Raw genomic sequence first — 18201 nt, 5'->3', positions numbered from 1 at the left:
ATATTCTGAGGTCCTTAATGATCATCTGTCAAAAATGATCTGGTCCTCCTTTTGCAAACAGAACTGCTGTTATCAGTCAAGACAGAAAACATCAGGGACTTTAGTGCCAGAATGTTAGCAACAAAACATTTGAGTATTGTGAGTGTAAGTGTGTCTTAAAAGGTTTAAGCCATTGGCAAGTGTCAGAGCTCGTCTTTTCTGCAGAAGACAGCATTTTATCACGTTGAGCAATGTAAAGGACATGATACATGGGTAGTGTAAGACTCACGTCAAAAACATGGTTGTTATTTTTTATTAAACAATCCACTTCTGCAGCCAACACTCCAGCGTCAACTGATGTGTTTTGACCAGATGTCGATGCTGTTCGGAAGCATTGATAATTCTTATGAAACCGTCCACAGCTGAAGCCCAGTGAGCTGTTCCATTTCTGTGGATTTTAGCACAATGCCTCCGGGGTGGGGTGGGGTGGGGGGATGGCTCCTGGCGCTCTTGATTTAAAACTTCCTTTAGCTACTTTAGCTGTAGCTGGCCATCATGTTGTGGGATATTACTGTAACTCAAAATAAACTGTTATTAAGGTTTTTCAGGGTTTTTGCATTTTTTTAGTCAGAGGAATGTTTTTCTTCTTTTCTGTAAGGATGACTAAGCTAACCGAAAAGGGACCTTCCACATCAAAGTTAGATCATTTATTTTCAGCATCTGTGGTTCGACTGTTCACTCATTTACCGAACATTTTCAGAAAATAAAGTTTGATAGCAGCTTTATTGACCATGGAGACCTTAATACATTTGGGTTTTCTTTTATCAAGAAGCTTAAGACAAATAGATTTTATCTGGTACACATAATTATGCTCTGCAGTTGTAAGAGGTAATGCCAACCTTTTTCCCATAAGAGATAACCTTTAAAAGTCAGCAGTGTTTTCCCCTTGTGAGCCACAGCAGCACTCTGACAATAGGGATAGTGTTCTGGACCGACCAGAGGCCCAGATCACATTTCCTGTTCCTGATTTAAGATCAGCTCAGCTGACTACTGATACAGTCTGCTCCTCAAAAACACTGCAAAGGGACCATCACTTCGCTGTTTATTATTTCTGTGTGTGTGTGAGATGTAGAGAGCGATAAGGAAGATAGAGAGGGCAAAAAAGTAAAGGGTATGAGGGGAAATCAACAATCAGTAACTTTATCAAAACCAGCTGTAAACGCTGGCTAGCCCTGCAAGATAGCAACATTATTCCTATGACTGCAGGGTGAATTTAAAACAAAGAAGCCCTTCTGTGTGTATAATCACTTTACCTTGTGTCCAATAACAGTGATGCACAGCACACTGCCACACATAGTAGGAAGTCAACATGAGAACCTGCTTTCTCAGTCAAATCCTCCCTACGGCAGGTGAGTTAAAGAAAAAGGCACAGTATGTGCCCTAATGTTTCTGTGGGGGTGTGTTAAGGAATTCCCTCACGTAACATCTGTTAATGTCAGGATCACAGGGCATTGGAGGATATTTGAGAGTAGAGATGAGATGCACAGGCCTCTGTCCTGCATCAGTCAATGCTGAAGATGACCAGTCACTAAATGTTTTGCACATGAAGGAAGTCAGTTGCTAGTTCCCATCAGGTTAGGTTCTTAATTTGCAGCATTTGGTGTAATATTACCCTGATACTACTCATCTGGTGTGTTTGAACGGATATTGTGCAATTTGTGTTTATTTACTTTGTCCCAAATCTGCATTATGAAAAATGAGTGTTAGTGAGGGGATAAAAACATGAGTCCTTTTATTACCAGTATATTAGTACTGGTGATAAGTATTAATATAAATAGCATTGTTTGTCTTCATATCTTTGAGCAAGATGCAGTTTCGTACTCATGCACTCTAGGCCATAATTAGCTATGTGATAATCCTTCGAAGTAGTTTTAACAACTTCTGGTCTTATTGTTCGAATTGCATTGAGTTGATGAATCACACCAAAGTATATGCAAACCTGTGAGACAATTAATTGACACCTCACATTTCATACCGTGGTACAACACTATAATAATACTTTATAAATCAGCTTTTGCTTCAGCATAGCAATTCTTAACCTACTTCTTGTGACCTACATCATTGTAAGCTTCGATACCAGTGGTCTGGCACAGCAGCACCCAACCAGCATTGATTGCATATAGTCATCCAAAGTAAGGTGCTAAGAAGGTTTATAAATTTTTTATGTAAACCCCCTCTGCTTGATTAGCGAGCAAACAGGCCTGACCTATACTCCATATACAATCTATGAAGTATTGCCGCGAGGAATATGAGAGACACCAGAGACAAGAATGCAGACCAACGAAGGTCCGTATTAAAGCAACTTGGGCTTCCTTAACACATCAGCAAAACCACAGATTGATTGCCTCAATGACACGCTGCACTGATACAGTTATTCATGAAGGAGTCCAGTCCCAAGTATTGAGTGCATTTACATTACAGTACATGGATATACATTTCAGAAGGCCTACATTTTTGTTTTGAAATCCTTTTCTGGTCTCTTGTTGATATTCAAATTTTCATCAAAATTCACAGAAACCATCATTTATCACTTTGTGCGTTAAGGTTCTATATAAAAAGAGTTTCGCTATTTTAATTTAAGTTCATGAAATACATAACCGTGATCAAACTATAAAAAAAATAAACTCTGCAAATGGTTAAATAAGCTCTAAACCAACTGTGCAACTTCAGCTCCTGCTGAACACCCAGATTAATTGGTGTTGCACATAGGTTGTCACAAATAGGATACAGACCTGTTTCCTGCAGGTAGAATGTGAAACTGTGGGATTTGCATTGTCATTGATGCTATGAGGAAAAACCTCGTATTGACTTTGTCTCAATTAACTGGTTTGCCTTGGAGGAGTGGCTTAGAGCTTTCATTTTGCTTGTTTCTATATTTAGCTAGGCACTGATGAGACACCTGAAAGTTGCTAAAACCTGTAAACGCTGGAAACATGGTCTCTCTTAAAACTGACTGATTGTAGTCGGTGCGCACGCAGACTGCCTTTAGCCCCTTGTTGAATCATTTATGTATACTGTTACAGTTTCTACATGAAAGGCAGATGTTTCCAAAGCAATGCAAAGCTTGCAGGGCTTTGCTATAATTACTGGGCGCTTGATCATCTGTAGAGAGTAGCTCTCACAACCTAGTCTGACCACTTTCACGTACACTTCCTGAAGACATACAAATCACATTACAGTGAGGAAGAAAATAACATCATTCACTCTACATGAAGGCTGAGTTATTAAAGGAACTAGCACTGATATCTACACTTTGGGGACATTTGTGTTGTTTTAGATCACCTGTGTTAAGGTAACTCCAGAAATCTAATAATACTTAAGATTTTTTGACTGAATTTAAGTGTTTCTTTTCTATTTAAGCATGTGTATTACTGCACATTTATATCGTTTGAACGTTTTAACTTATTTTTTTATGTTACAACCACAATATTTTATTGAAATATTTTGTGAAAGATCACACATTTCTATTAAGTCTCCCATACTCTGATATCCCTAAAGAAAATCGAGTGCAATCAGTCTTTAGAGGACATCTATTTAGTAAATAGAGTTAATTTAATCTCACTTTAAATACACCTCTTAGGTTTGTTAAAGACAATAGCTAACTGTTAGCAGAACAAGGAACACACCAGACACGTCAGTGCTTAAGTTGTGGAGAATTTTAAAGCATTTTCTGAAAACTGTAAGAAAATGGGATAAACACAGACCTTTTGAGTAATGGCCGGCCGTAAGTGACAGGCAGTCAAGAGGGCCATGGTAACTCTGGAGGAGCTACAGAGATCCACCCCTAAGTTGGAAGATTCTTTTGACAACTCCTAGTCGTCTGCCTCCCAAATCTTACATTTATGGAGGGGTGACAAGAAGGAACTCACTGTTGCAATAAGGCCATTTGAAGTGCAGTTTAGAGTTGCTACAAGCCATGTAGAGAACAACAAACATGTGGAAGGAGGTCCTCTTATCAGATGAGAGCAAACTTGAACATTTTGGCCTAAATGCAACACGCTATGTGCACATTCCACTAAACACCATCCCCAAATTGAAAACTTTGTGGTGGCAGCATCATGTTGTGGGTCTGCTTTTCTTCAGCAGGGACAGGGAAGCAGAGTTTATGGGGAGGTGGAAGGCAGCAAAATACACTGTGATCCTGTAAAAAACATCTATCATTTTTCTTCCACTTCATAATCATGCTCCAGTGTGTATGTCTGTCTTATCCCAATAAAATATTCTGAGGTTTGTGGTTATAACATGACAAAATGTGAAAAATGTCATGGGGTATGAATATTTTTGCAAGGCACTATGAAAAGGCAATCTCGATGGATGTAAAATCCCAATCATAGCTGTCGGTTTTATTACACTGAACAGTCACATTTTTGGGTAGGCGCATGACTAACCACTGCACAAGCTACAGCACAGTTTATGGGCATAGATCAAAAACATATTTGAAGCATGAGCCTAGACTTGAAGACAGACAGAAAATGTCATTCTCACAATAATTAAGGCTGTTATCATTTTAACATACTGTATGACCAACCAGGACATGTTAAGTTGCAATAAAGTTACATGCTTCACTCTGAAGGGCAATGCAGCGTTTCCTAGCTTGTTTAAATGCCAGACATCTGCATCTCACATGGGCTACAGGTTGCTTTAACACGACAAAAAATAAGAACAACCAGATTGAGTTATGAAATCTGTAATTTTTAAAACTTTACATTGCACAACTGCAACCTCTACCATCTCCGGATGCTTATTAGTTTATGATCTAAATACTGTATGCTTTTTACTGGAAAGAGCCAATATCATTCAGTGCAGTCTGTTATCAGTACTAGACCTGATTGCCATAAACATGTTTCCTTTTTTCAAGTAATTTGGAGTTGTACTGAAGTTACTTACATACGCAGGAAGCAAATACAGAAGCATATGTTGGCAATTGTGAATACTAATAATACACTCAAAGCTCTTGCACAAACTCCTGCCAAACAAGTGGTGTGTTGCTATTAATATGTTGGGAAGATGCAGGGTACAAACTCACTGTTCTGAAACACATGTGCATGCACAATAAGGCCAGTGTTTGCGGACAGGTGATGCTAAAAATACATTGGTCTGGTTGCATGCACTGAAACTTGCACAAGAGGCCTCAGTGCTCCTTCAAATGAAACGAATGGCGACACTATTAATACACTTGCACCAGCGCTGATGCACTAATGCATGTGAATGCACCATCAACTGTCACACAAACAGACTCTGCTTATGCAAACACAAAGACCTGCTGTGTACTCTCAAAAGAAACAACTGCAAGCTATTAATATCTCGGGGTGCAGAGGATGGACGCACACAGGAGGATGAACACATTAGGAGATTGATACCCCAGCTGCTCGGAAGCAGAGGGACAGAATGTGCCCAGCAGCTGTGGATTCCTATAAATGAAGGGGGGGGGGGGGGGTACGGCTGCTAAAAGGTGGCAAACATGGTGAAGTAGCTGTCATGTTATGGTCTGCATGAGCTGGCCTAGTTTTGAAGTTCTCAGTGCAAAGTTTAGACACACATTCTCATTCAATGGTTTGGCTTTACTTTTATTCCTACTTCTGGGAACTCCTTCAAGACTGTTGGACTGTTGTCTGTAGTAATCATTGCAAAGTTCTTTTATTTATATTTATATATATATATATATATATATTTAAAATCATGTTGAAATATGCTCAAAATAAATGTGCTTATATTCTCAATAAGTAGCACATTGAGATTTGACTGTGACCTAACTTGAAGTTTAGTCTGGCTCAAAGAAAACTTGGCATATTTAAGTCGCCGCGTCGATAGAATTACCGCTGACAGAATATCTGTGAATCTCTCGAGCGGCAGCGAAGCCATTTAACCAAAATAGCTGCTTCTGCTTGCCTAAATGAACCTAGAGGATGTTATGGTGCAGACTAACTTTAGAAACAGGAAGTCACTTTTTTGTGTGGCTGTGCATGGGTGTGCACACACGCAAATGTGTGTGTTGGTTATGTGTGTGTATACATGTGTGTTCGTGTTAGTGTGCTGCCGCACTGGGCCCACAGAAAGAGGATGATCGTGTGAAACAAATGTGCTATTACAGAAACCAGAAGTTTGCCTCTAGCTATTTTTAGCACGACAACGATTAAAAGAGAGACAGAGGACCAAGCATGCAGATCTTATCAACCCGTATTTCTTCTTTTTCCTACCAGATTTTGTCCTGTAATTACATTTTTAGAGCTAACTGGGTAAATACACATAACACTTAATTAAGGTTAGCTACATAATAATCACTCTTCCAGTAAAAAAAAGTGTTAAAAAGATGTGCGTTATAGAGTCTATGGATTCTTTTGAAGAACGCTTGGTAATATGATAGGAAGTAATCATGAGTGTCTCAAATCCCTCAGGGCGAATGCAGATGAAATCTTATTCATTGAGTGGGTTGTTTAAAAGCAGACAGCAGTGACCAAGCTGGTTTTGTGTCAACTCATACGTCATGAGTCACTCTGACACACTTCCTTGAGATACATTATTAGATCACAAACTCCAATCACAGGTGTTTGAAAAGCATTTTCAGACTGAATCTCCACAGGACGATTGGATCTCATGTCGATGTCTTAGTTGTTTTTTTTCTAAATCGCCTCTAACAGTTTTAAGCTGCAATTTCTGTTGCATGAGATGGATTTTCAATCCTTTCAACAACTTTTACCGATGGCCACAACAGAAACATGTCTGTTTTCAATGCAGCCCCACCTGCAGGCCAGAAAGTCACGACCAGATCTTTCATTTCTTTAAGTCACTAACGGCTGGCCTAGTGCTCAAGTATGTTACCAGTGTAGCTTCAGAAAACAGCAGCAGAGTTTCCAACAACTTGTTCAGGGGTTCCCTCTGCTTTTGTCGTCTTTCCACGGGAGATTTTGAATAATTTGCAAACCATTCTTTAATTGTTTTCCCCAAATCCCACAACTTTTATACAAAATACCTCAAAGTCAACATTGACTGTTTGTCCTATTGTTTGAAGTTTATAGAAATCTCAAGCAGTCATGACAGAAAAAGGCCCTTGCCGTTTTTCTGTGTAAAAATGTACCGCAGGTGTTCCTTTTCTGACTTCCTGATTATTTCCTTTCTCTCAGGGGAGATGGCTTGTTTGGTGCTTGTGTATGTTTGTGTGTTTTCGTGTGTGTGCAAAGTGTTTGCAGATTTTCTGAGTCCTCTCCACCTCCACCACCACCACCACTTGTCTAGCGATTGTTTGATTTCCTCTAAAAACACACAGACATTCTTCTGGTAATACGCACTGTGCTGCTGCGACTGGTTCTTCTTGCTGTACCTCAATGTTTTTAGTGTTGGATTGAAAAAGAGAACATATAAAGCTAAAAAAAAACAACTATCTAACAGTGCTGCACACTGTAAAGTCTCTTGGGCATGAGGCAGCTGAAAGTAAGATCTAAATATTTCATGTCTTACATGTCTGTGCCTCTTTAAGTTAGCTGGGATTGTGTAGTTGTAGAGATGCAGGAGAATTGTGCATTAATCACATTTTTGTGTCGCTACTTTTCTTTGTATAATGAGATGTGCTCAGGACTTCTTTTTTACTTCCTAAGTGACATAAATTGAAACATGTAAATGGACATAAGGCAACATCTGTTAACAAAGTTTCAGTATGAATTACACAGAATGTTTTTGATTTGTAAATGAATCTGCTGTCACAAAACGCCACCTGTTCCTATTACTGAGTCTGAGCCTCATGTAATCTACAGTAAGTTAGCGTGTGGGAGTGTTTTCTTTTTCAGGGGAACTCTCTGTCTACGTCTAACATATTTCTTTATTTCTCTTTCCTGGTCAGTCTTATTGTAAGAAATGCGGGTTGTTTGTTATTGCAACTGCTTTACATCAGGTCTGATAATATTAGAAAAACAGATTTTTTTTTAAAGGAACTGAAGCATTTTGTTAAAAGATTTAAAAAGCTGTCACAATTGCTGGGATTATAGCAACTGAGTTGTCATCACAGAATAGTTGCTGTGTTACAGCAACAGTTTCCACTCCATCTTTTTCACGGCCACTGAAGGTGTTTCCTTCCATACAGTCTTTATCTACACTTATGTATCCCTACTGAAACACGCCTCTGCACATTTATTAGTGTCAGGTGTCAGTCAGCGTTAGATTACCTCTGATGTCACAATGTTCACAAGAATTTGCCAGGTTCACTTTTTTCTAGGTTTCTTACTATTATTATCCCTCTGGTCAGCTCTGTCTTCTGTAGCTCATACCATTAGATTACATTTGTCCCACAATGCTGCAGCTGGGCTTCTTGTGCTTCTGTTTGTTCTCATTTGGACTTTATTAACAACAATAAATAGTTTATTGTTTTTTGGGGTTTTTTCAACCCTGAAAGGGAAAGTTTCAGACAAATGCCAGGGGAAGAGGGAAAGAAAGCTTAAAAAAATGAATAAAACTGGAGCAAAGCTGCATTTCAAAAGAAACAAATTGCTGTCCTCATCATGTTTGTTTACAACAATAACACTATGTTGCATTTCCATTACTCTTTTAGTAAATATCTGACTGGCTTGCAGGTCACATCCACAGATGTCAATATATTTTATTGGGCTTTTATATGAAAGGCCAACACCAGGCACAACTTAATGGTGAAGTGGAAGGGAAATTATTCTTTTGTTTTTAAAACCTTTTTTTTTTTTTTTTGTCTCTATTCATAGGTTTCTCAAACAGATTACAAATATCTCAGACACTGGATGTGAACATTTAAAAGTTATTAAAAACGTTTTACGCCGCCTCCTAGTTACCAAGTCGAGTGTGTAATTAAACCCTAGTATTACTAGAACTCTTCTGTGAAGGCCTCAGAGGTTTGTTTATAAAGCATTAGTGAACAAACAGCATCATGAGGACAAAGAAACACATCGGATGGGGACAGTGTTCAAAGTTGTGGAGAAGTTTCAAAGCAGGGTTCATTTCAACATCCAGAGGTGTAAAGAATATAGTAAAACCACAAACCTACCAGGACTTAGCCATCCACCTAAACTGAAAGGCTGAGCAAGGTGAGCACTAATCAGAAAGGTGTGGAAACGCACAGCTCGTGTGGGAGAATCAGCTGAAACAACAGCTGTTATTCATGTACTAGGCTATGTGTGGCTTTAAGCTAACACTGCACATTACCCTGAAAATGCCACCTGAGCCTTGAAACACGGTGGTGGCAACATCACGCTGCAGGGATGCAGTAGGAACAGGGAAGCTGATAATTGGTGGGAAGATAATTGAGGGTAAATCACGTCTGACTAATCTGGAGCTATTTGGCAAAAATAAATGTTCAAAAATGTCAATCTCTTGATGTGCAAAACTGAGGGACACACCCAAATACTTGTTTGTTTTCGTTTTACATATTGCAGTTACACACTTTGTTTTGATTTGTCACATAAAATTGCAAAAAAAAAAAAAAGGAAGAAGTTTGTTGTTTGTGATGTGACAAAATGTTTAAAATATCACGAGTATTTTTCCTGGAGAGACCCCCCAATTTTTAACTAGAAATCAGATTATCTTTATTGTTAATCTGACATTTAAAATGCATCACAGAAATAGTTAGAGGTTTCAGCCCTAAACAAATGATGACTTTTCGGCCAGTGTCACAACTGAACTGATCATCTGTCCTTCTTTTTTGATCCCTTCTAAAGTGGATGTGATCTTCAGGGGTCAGAGTTGATTGCCCATTCGAAGGGTCAAGCCCATGGATCTGACTGTGACACGCAGGTTGTTACATCCAGGCCCAGATTCCGCCATGCTGGCTCCACAGCCTTCCTTCTACCTGGAACATCTCACCGCTCAGCATTGCTCTCAGTTTTCTCAGCACCACTTGCAGGTGAGATAGCACTGAGACATCAGTCCTGTACAGATAGAGATGTGATTAAATAAAGCTCAGCAATTCTAAGCACAGGTGAAAGGAGTGATCAGATGAATATAGAGCAGTTAACCATCAGCAAAAGGATTCTGTGTTATTTCAATACATTCATTAACTGTAGATCTACTGTGCAATAAAATGTGCTTCATATGTTGTCACATTGAGCCATATCAACATTTTATTTTTAAAAAGCACATAGAGCTCAATGCAGAAAGACCTCCTCCCACATTAACCACAGGAAGAAGGCAGCCGTACCCATGCATAAAACTACACAGATATGAGTAGAAACCAGGTCAAAATGTTAAGTCCATTTCCACCTCATATCTGATTGAGCGGTAAACAATATTGATATGTTGATACAATAATAGAGTACAAAAATGTTCTAGTCCAATAGTGGCAGCAGAAAAGTGCTGCTCCCTTTTTGTAAATCTCATATGTGTGGTCCAGGAAGACTGGACTAGTGCTAATGCGTTTTTATTTATTTATTCACAGTATAACACTGAACAAAGGCACAGGAAGATGGAGGGGGAGAAAAGAGAAGACCCGCAGAAGCTGATACAAAAGAATAAAATTGAACAGAGTGAGTTGAATGTGTTGTTTTCTGAAAGGTATTGACAAGCTGCTTATCTGAGTCATCACAAACTGTGCAGTTTGTTTTTAGTGTAAATGAAGGGGATTTTCACCACCCCTTTAATATATTATGGTATTTCAATGAAATGTTCAAATTAACATTGAGTCCATGAAAGAGAAGTAATTAACACAAGTACGGTATCTTATATTTTGGTTTGGAAAATCCTGTACTGTTGGTTAACACTTCATACCTAAAATTGCATGTAAGGAATATTTATTTGTTATGTCACAATAAAAATAACAACTCCGTACACGTTATTGGCCTGGTTTTACTTTGTGGCAGGTGCTGTTGCTAGCAAGCATGTAAAGCAGATCCTGCGGGAACATATAATCATGAAGAACCAGGCTCCTCATGACAGGGTTCCTGGTAGCCACTGCAATACCCCTCCAGGATACAGGTGAGGCTGGCATCAGTGCTTGTTTAAAGCAGTTCTGCCTTACATGTGTAGTTCAGTTGTTAAGCCCTATGGGTTTTACAAGCAATGTCCACCTGAAATTACATAACTGAAATAAATCAAGAATATCTTCACAGCTATAAAGTCTAAATGCAAATTGTTGGTGCCTACTCTTGTGAGGGATTTAGAAAACAAAAACAGCTGTGTCCGACATGATTTTTAGCGGTGGGAAAAAACAGCGTGTCTCAGCTGGACCCACCAGTGGGTCAAGGTCAAGATGGAATGAATACTGCTCTCCTTTCTGAATCTGAACGTTTTTTATGATGCAACCACAAACTTCAATGTAGATTGCCACCAGAAGTCGTCCAATTAGTAAACAGAGCCCCTCATTGTGGACACCAGATGGATCAGGGTTATGAAAGGGTTATGTTATAAAACAATATCCCTGGCTTTAAGCATTGCATTGAAAACTGTTGCATTATTAATAAAAATCAATTATCAAAAAAAAACTAATAAAGACAATAGGACTTTCATGTGAGAATGGAAAAAGAAAACCATCATGGAAGGAAAGCCACAAGATGTCCTGTTGGCAGTTTGCTAGAAGCTACTGAGGGGAGCCTCAAACATGTGGAAAAAGGTGTTATGGACCGGTGAGACCAAAACTAAACTTTCGGACCTACAAGCAAAACAGTATGCGTGGCAGAAAACAAACCATCCTAAACACTCTATTGCCAATGTGACACATGGTAGTGGCAGGATCATACTTTGGGAATGGTTTCCTTCAGCAGGGATAGTAAATTGTTCAGAGTTAAAGGGAGATTTATGGAGCTAAATGCAGGCAAACACTGAAAGAAAATAGGTTAGAGGGTTCAAAAGACTTGAGACTGAAAGACTTCCAGTAGAACAACGACCCTAATCATGCAGACGAGGCGAGTTAAACATCAAAACATATTCATGTGTTGGAATTGCCCAGACCTAAAAACAACTGAGAATGTGTGGCAAGACCTAAAAGTTGATATTTACAGACTCTTACCAAACAATATGACAGCTATTTTGCAACGATGAATTGGCAAAACTGTTAGTCTCGAGTACGGCTGGGCAGTTATATTACCATTTACCATTATTGTGATTTTCTTTTTTTTTTTTTGTCGTAGGAATTTTGCTTTATTGTGACATTTTGTTTGACATCGGCATTAAATATCATTGTTTTTAAAATAGTCAGTCAGTCAGTGTATTGAAGTAGCCCATTTAATAATTCATCAGTTGTTTCTTTTGACTTTTTGAGCTTTTGTTTTTATCTTGAAGAGCAGTATTTCTGTTTGTGGAATTTGAATGCAGTAACATGCCGGTACACCCTAATAATCTGTAGCCAAAAAAGACTGCAATAGATTTCTGAATACTTTTATAACTTTTACAGTTATCACAATAAATACCACAAAATATTGGGATGAACCTCCAAGTCCATATCGCCCATCCCTAGTCTTTAGTTGTGTAAAGCTGGTAGAGACATACCTACTTGAGAAAAGGTGCAGCAGGTGATTTCCACAAAGTTTCTCAACCAACTCAAAGGGGGCTGAACACAAATGCATGTCTCGCTTTTCAGATTTCTATATATGTCTTGTTTTTGAAAACTATGTATCATTCTCCTGCTACTTTAGAATTCTGCACTACTTTGTGTTGACTGAGACAGTGCATTTGATGTTATTTTGGTTACCTAGGCTACCAGTCCCTGACATGTCCCTCAAGCCTCAGCCTACACCCTGTGACCAGCGTAAGGACCTTGCCCTGCGCAGAACAGGTGAGACACCTGTTTGTGTTTGTGACCCAGGTTGCAACCCTAAGGTTACATTTTTTTAGGACGCTGGTGATTTTCCATCTCAGTTGTTTTCTTATGTGATGTCCTTAGTGAAATCTGAGTAATACCTCAAAGTAGTAAGTACTGTACTCCATAACTCAAATGAATTTTTGTTCAGCATCACTGTTCGTTTTCTTTAAGCTAAAGTTTTCAACTTATTTTATCTCATATATACATAGGACATAAGAAGTATTGAATACCTGAACAGATCAACATGCTATTGTGTGGTTTTTGGGTTAAAATGAATTAAGCTCTGGGCATCAGACCAGCAGGGCCAGAGAACAGCTGAACAGCCATAAAATCATAGACAACAGGGAGCCACAAAGAAGTTATATAAACGTAACTAAGGTATGTGTAAAATGAGTCCTGAGCACTTCTTCCTCACTTTATGAATTAGAGTGGGAGTGGTTCCTTTCTTGGTACATTTCTAGAAGTACACCAACCATTATTTATTAATGTTGCTCTAAAAACTTTAACACAGACACAGATCCACTCACACACACACCCATGAGTGCTTTAGTTGGCATGCCGACAACACAAACACAGCTTTTATCTGAGCTAAGCTTGCCACTGATTGATTACTTTGTTTGGGTTTATTGGAGAATGCCCAATGTAAACACTAAAGATTTTAAGCGTTCACCAGGACTGAAGTATTTGCATAAGTTCACATTAACTTAATTCTGTCCCTGTTCTATTCCATGTGTAAATGCATTTGTGCAGTATCTGAGCCCACACTGAAGTGGAAGTTGAAGAAACTCATCTCCACGAGGCCTAACCCGCTGCAACGAAAGATCAGCGCCCCTCCTGATGTCAAGCATAGGACAGAACCTATGGGTAGGAACATTCATGTCTGACCGCCATAAGCTTAGCCTTCTGTTTGCTTTAATCTTGCAGCCTTTGCAGGTTATTGTGTCTTTAATACACCCTGTTCATCTACAGTGTCTGCCACATTTATTGGCACCCCTGCTAAAGACATGTAATAATCCTTAAAAAACTTGTTTATTGCAGCAGCATAATATCACACTGAAGATTTTTTTTTTTAAATGGGAACACATCTAGTGTTAATAAATAATTGTAAATTTATTTCTTTTTTACAAAATCACAGATGGCAATGTTGTTACCTCTAAAAATGCATCTAAAAGAAGTTAAACTGAAGCATCTTTTTCTTTTCACTTTACATTTTTAAATTGATTAAGATTTTAAGGATTTCTGGTTAGTAATCTATAAGTTCCTGTTTCCCTGTTTTCATGGCATTTGGCATGAATATCAGGATCAGGAGTTGGAAAAGGACCTCATGCTCACTGTTAAGTACGTTGGAAGCCATGGTGCTGTGGGCCTGTTTCTTCTAAAGGTTCTGAGAGCCTTGTTTGAATGCATGACAATTGGTGATTTTGTAAAAAAAAAAAAAAAATAGACTGAATAAATACAATATTAAATGTTGGATTTTGGGGGTTTTATTTCCTAGGAGGTTCTGTTACTGCAATAAATAAAATAAAAAACTAATTTTCAGCAAAAGCAACTTATGTATTATGTTTATTTTTTGGAGATGAATATCTCCATGTTCCATTTGATTACATGTTTATGTTTTAATGTGGATAATAGTGTTTGGTTTTTCCTCCCTTCTGTCATTCAGACTCTTCTCCAAGCAGCAGCAGCACTTCAGCATCAGGCTGCAGCTCTCCAAACGACAGCCTCATGTCAGACAACGGGTCGCTCCCAAGGGCTCCTGAGGTGAACCCCTTTTTTAATGTTTCAGCTATAGCCACATCTTTCTATGAAAACATAGCATAGTTAAATTATGTTTGATTGAATCCTTAAATGCACTGTATCATTTGTACATCAGTCCATCTTATTATAGAAGAAAAACGTAGTAAAAAATAAGGTTTTCTTTTGTTTTATAAAATGTGATGGCTTTTATATGTTTTTATTTATTATGTTTAACATACTTTTCTTAACCCATTGATTTTGGACCTTAATAGTCATTCTTTTCTAACAATTATTTACATTTTTTATAGTTTAAATCTCCTTTATTGCAGTACAATGAAAAACTGCTTAACAGTTACATTTGAGGTTTAGCATTTATCATAGGTTATGCATTACTTAGGACCAGAGGAAGAGTCATGCTAACTTTTAGGCAGCTCACATATGCATTGCCTACTTAAGTCCTTAATGGCATGTCAGTAAATTTTAGCTGAGCTTTTCACACAAATACATCCTTAACCAGTGAGGAACACTGTAAATGAAATGTTCACAGTTCAGGGTTTGTTTCCTCCTAGTGTGGCCACGTATTGTTTTTTTTTTATTTTGTCTTTTTTTCAAAACAGTGATGCTAATAATGGTTTATTTCACAACAGCTTGATTGTGGGGTGTTTTGGGGAAGTGTGCATGTTGTTGGCTCTGCCTGGAGTCTGCATATGAGGTGGGAAGGGGATCATTTACAAATACAAATTAAGACTTCTGCTTTTTCAGTCGAAGAGGGTGCTGATGAAGAATGGTAATTTAGCTCACTTCACTCTGCCTACCAACCCCAATGCAATGCACAACATCACTGCTGGACTTCCTGCACAGGTAAACAAAAATATATAATTGAATTTTGCCTCTGTGTAAAAGTTACAGCGCTTTGCTAAAGTGTTCATACCCATTAAACATATTCACACTTTGAAAGAGTCAAACCACAAACTTCAATGTGTTTTAATAATATTTTATGTGCTAGACCAACACAAAGTATTGTGTAATTGCAAATCGGAAGAAAAAGAACATCAAGTTTTCAATTTAGTTTTTTTTTTACAAATAAAAATCCAAAAATGTTGTTGCTAATTGGTATCCAGCCTCTAATCTACTAACTCTGAATTAAACCTTTTTAAATTCACCTGATCGGTAAATAGGGTTCACCAGAATGTGAGTTAGGCTTCTATATTAGTGAGCTAACAGCATCATGAAGACCACAGCTAGCATGTGGAGGAAGCAGCTCTGGTCAGATGAGGTTTACCTTCTACCAGAAGAGTTACTTTGAACTTAAAGCCAAAAGCAAATTCATGTTTTACAATGACACAAAGTCCAGACTTAAATAAAATTAAGAATTTGTAGCAAGATTTGAAAAGTGCTGTTCATATCTGATGTAGCTTTAGCTGTTTCGCAAAGAAAAATGGGTAAAAATCTAAATCTGTAGATGTGACAATCATTTGTAGAAAATGTTGAAAGCCTTGTAACCTTTTTCTTCTACATCAGTTATCTGCTGCTTTGGGTTGGTCTATCACATACAATTCATACTAAATACATATAGCTGAAGCATTACAAAAGTTTAAATCATTAAGGGGCATTAAGGCATTTGTATGTTTGTCTCTGTGATGTTATGATACAAATAAACACAATCTGTTTACCAGTTTCTCTAAGGTAATGCATGTACACCACATGGCTTTCATTCCTTTCTTACCTTTTTAGTGACAGTGTAAACACAAACGTCCTGTCATCTACAAGACCATTAAATCCTTAAAATTTCTTCTAATCACCTAGCTTGTTAGATATGTGTAAGGTTCAACCATAATGAATGTGTTCCTACTTGTGCTTTTGTCGCATTTCTAAGTTTGTCATTCTCTCACTCTACAGAGTGACATACGTGTAACGAAGCCAATGACCTCATCGGGTTTGCAATCTGTCTTCCTATCTCTGGAGGGAACCGGCCCGTCTCTGTCTCAACGCTTGCAGCCAGTGATCATATACGAACCACACATGGGATTAATGCGCCACCACCTTGTTCCTCGTGAGTGGCATTGTTTCTAAAGTGTGTCTGTATACGCAGAGCCCAGCATATAGAAACAGAAGTGACAAATATGCACGTTTGACTTGCTTTATTCTATTACAGTTCATGGTTGATACTTTGGCCTTATCTCAGATGTTCAGTATTTAGTAGTATTAGTAGTTTTATTTTCAGCTCTAGGTTCCACCAGACTTTTTTTAATGAATTAGTCATACATTTATCTAATTTCTATTTACTGTAGTTTATGTTGAGAATATGACATTGAGTAACACATGTGCTTTTTATTTGTCAGTTTTTATTTTAAATTAGAGACTGCATTAAAACTCACATCACATCTGTCTCAACTTGCATGTCTTTGACACAAGAGCTCCCTCCACTGAGCTGAGAACAGTGATGCAGTGTCACTTGGAAAACAAAATGTACCACTCATCCAAAACCAATATTATGGCATCATATTTTGTCTTATTTTGTCAGTTTCCCTTATAAGCTAATATTGTATTCGAATTTCCTTCTCCTATTTTGCCATGTTTGGCAGATTTCTGTCAAATCTTCGCTCATACTGTCCCCACTTGCCTTTTTCCCCACACCGTATACCCTAGAAATCTTACCTGCTACTTGTCTTCCCCCTTAATCTTTGTTGTAAACTCATTTTTCTCTTTTTCTCTTGTTTAGTTCATAGTTTGAGTACCATTCCTCAACAACAGCATCCTCACCTATCCTCCTCGTCCAGAAGAGAAGGCTTAGTTGCCTTGGGCTCCCACCGACCTGTGGAGCGAGCACATTCAGAGCCACTACCTTACAGCCACTCAGTCCTGCCTCGGCATGCAGGCCATCACCCACACACCCACCAACAGCTCTCCCAGCTGTACCACAAGGCTGGATTGGAAAGGTTTAAGCTGAGTACACATCTGAGCAAGGTGAGAGGAGGCAGGCGCAAACATTTTGTCCAGTTACAACCTCAAACGTCAATGTATTTTATTTAAATTTTAATATCACAGACCAACACTTCTGAAAAATGTGGCATTTACCCCCCTTTATTCTGGTACCCCGAAAACAATATCCAGTGCAACCAGTTCCTTCAAAAGTCCCCTAATTATTATTTCCACTTATTTAACCCACTTTATGGATATAAATCCCAGTATAAATACAATTTTTTATCCTGGAGCCAAGATAGAGGAGTGAACAAACAGCATCATGGAGACCAAGGAACACAGCAGACAGGTCAGCGATAAAGCTATGGAGAAGTTTTTAGCTGGGTTGTGTTATAAAACAATATCCCAAACTCACAGAGCAATCTTCAATCCATCAGCTGAAAATAGAAAGAGTTTGGCACTTCTACAAACTTCCTAACAGAGGAGGAATAGTAAGAATCAAGCAGCTGATGGAAAATAAGCCTTTAGAAATCCCATTTGCAGTTTGCCACAAGCCATGTAAAGAAAGCAGCAAACACATGAAAGGTGAGAGCAAAATTAAACTTTTTGGCTCACATGCAGAACATCATTTGTGGCAGACAACGGACGCAAAACATCAACCTGAAGACACCATTCCTGCGGTGAATCTTGGTGCTGGCAGCATCATGCTGCGGGGCATTGTTTGGATCAAAGCATATTTCATGGGTTGATTGAAAATT

The 18201-nt window shown here is 38.4% G+C and overlaps 1 protein-coding gene across 3 annotated transcripts in view; it reads left to right on the top strand.

Annotated features, from left to right (window-relative positions):
* Positions 1-18201, top strand: part of LOC124856739 (histone deacetylase 7-like) — a 50935-nt gene that overhangs the window by 12485 nt on the left and 20249 nt on the right. For 2 of the 3 annotated variants that reach the window (XM_047347537.1, XM_047347536.1), the window contains exons 2-10: positions 9711-9895; positions 10427-10514; positions 10848-10962; positions 12678-12757; positions 13535-13648; positions 14448-14545; positions 15284-15382; positions 16421-16574; positions 17244-17488. In XM_047347537.1, coding sequence (XP_047203493.1) covers positions 9764-9895; positions 10427-10514; positions 10848-10962; positions 12678-12757; positions 13535-13648; positions 14448-14545; positions 15284-15382; positions 16421-16574; positions 17244-17488 — 1125 coding nt within the window. In that variant the 5' untranslated portion in view covers positions 9711-9763. Of the gene's footprint in view, positions 1-9710; positions 9896-10426; positions 10515-10847; positions 10963-12677; positions 12758-13140; positions 13163-13534; positions 13649-14447; positions 14546-15283; positions 15383-16420; positions 16575-17243; positions 17489-18201 lie in introns of those variants that run through there. The other variant, XM_047347538.1, reaches the window with a different exon arrangement.

The sequence above is a fragment of the Girardinichthys multiradiatus genome, chromosome 20 (genome assembly GCF_021462225.1).
Source record: "Girardinichthys multiradiatus isolate DD_20200921_A chromosome 20, DD_fGirMul_XY1, whole genome shotgun sequence".
NCBI classification, from domain to species: domain Eukaryota; kingdom Metazoa; phylum Chordata; class Actinopteri; order Cyprinodontiformes; family Goodeidae; genus Girardinichthys; species Girardinichthys multiradiatus.
The sequence above is the reverse complement of the archived record's forward strand: the minus strand, read 5'-3'. Positions and strand labels throughout refer to the sequence as shown.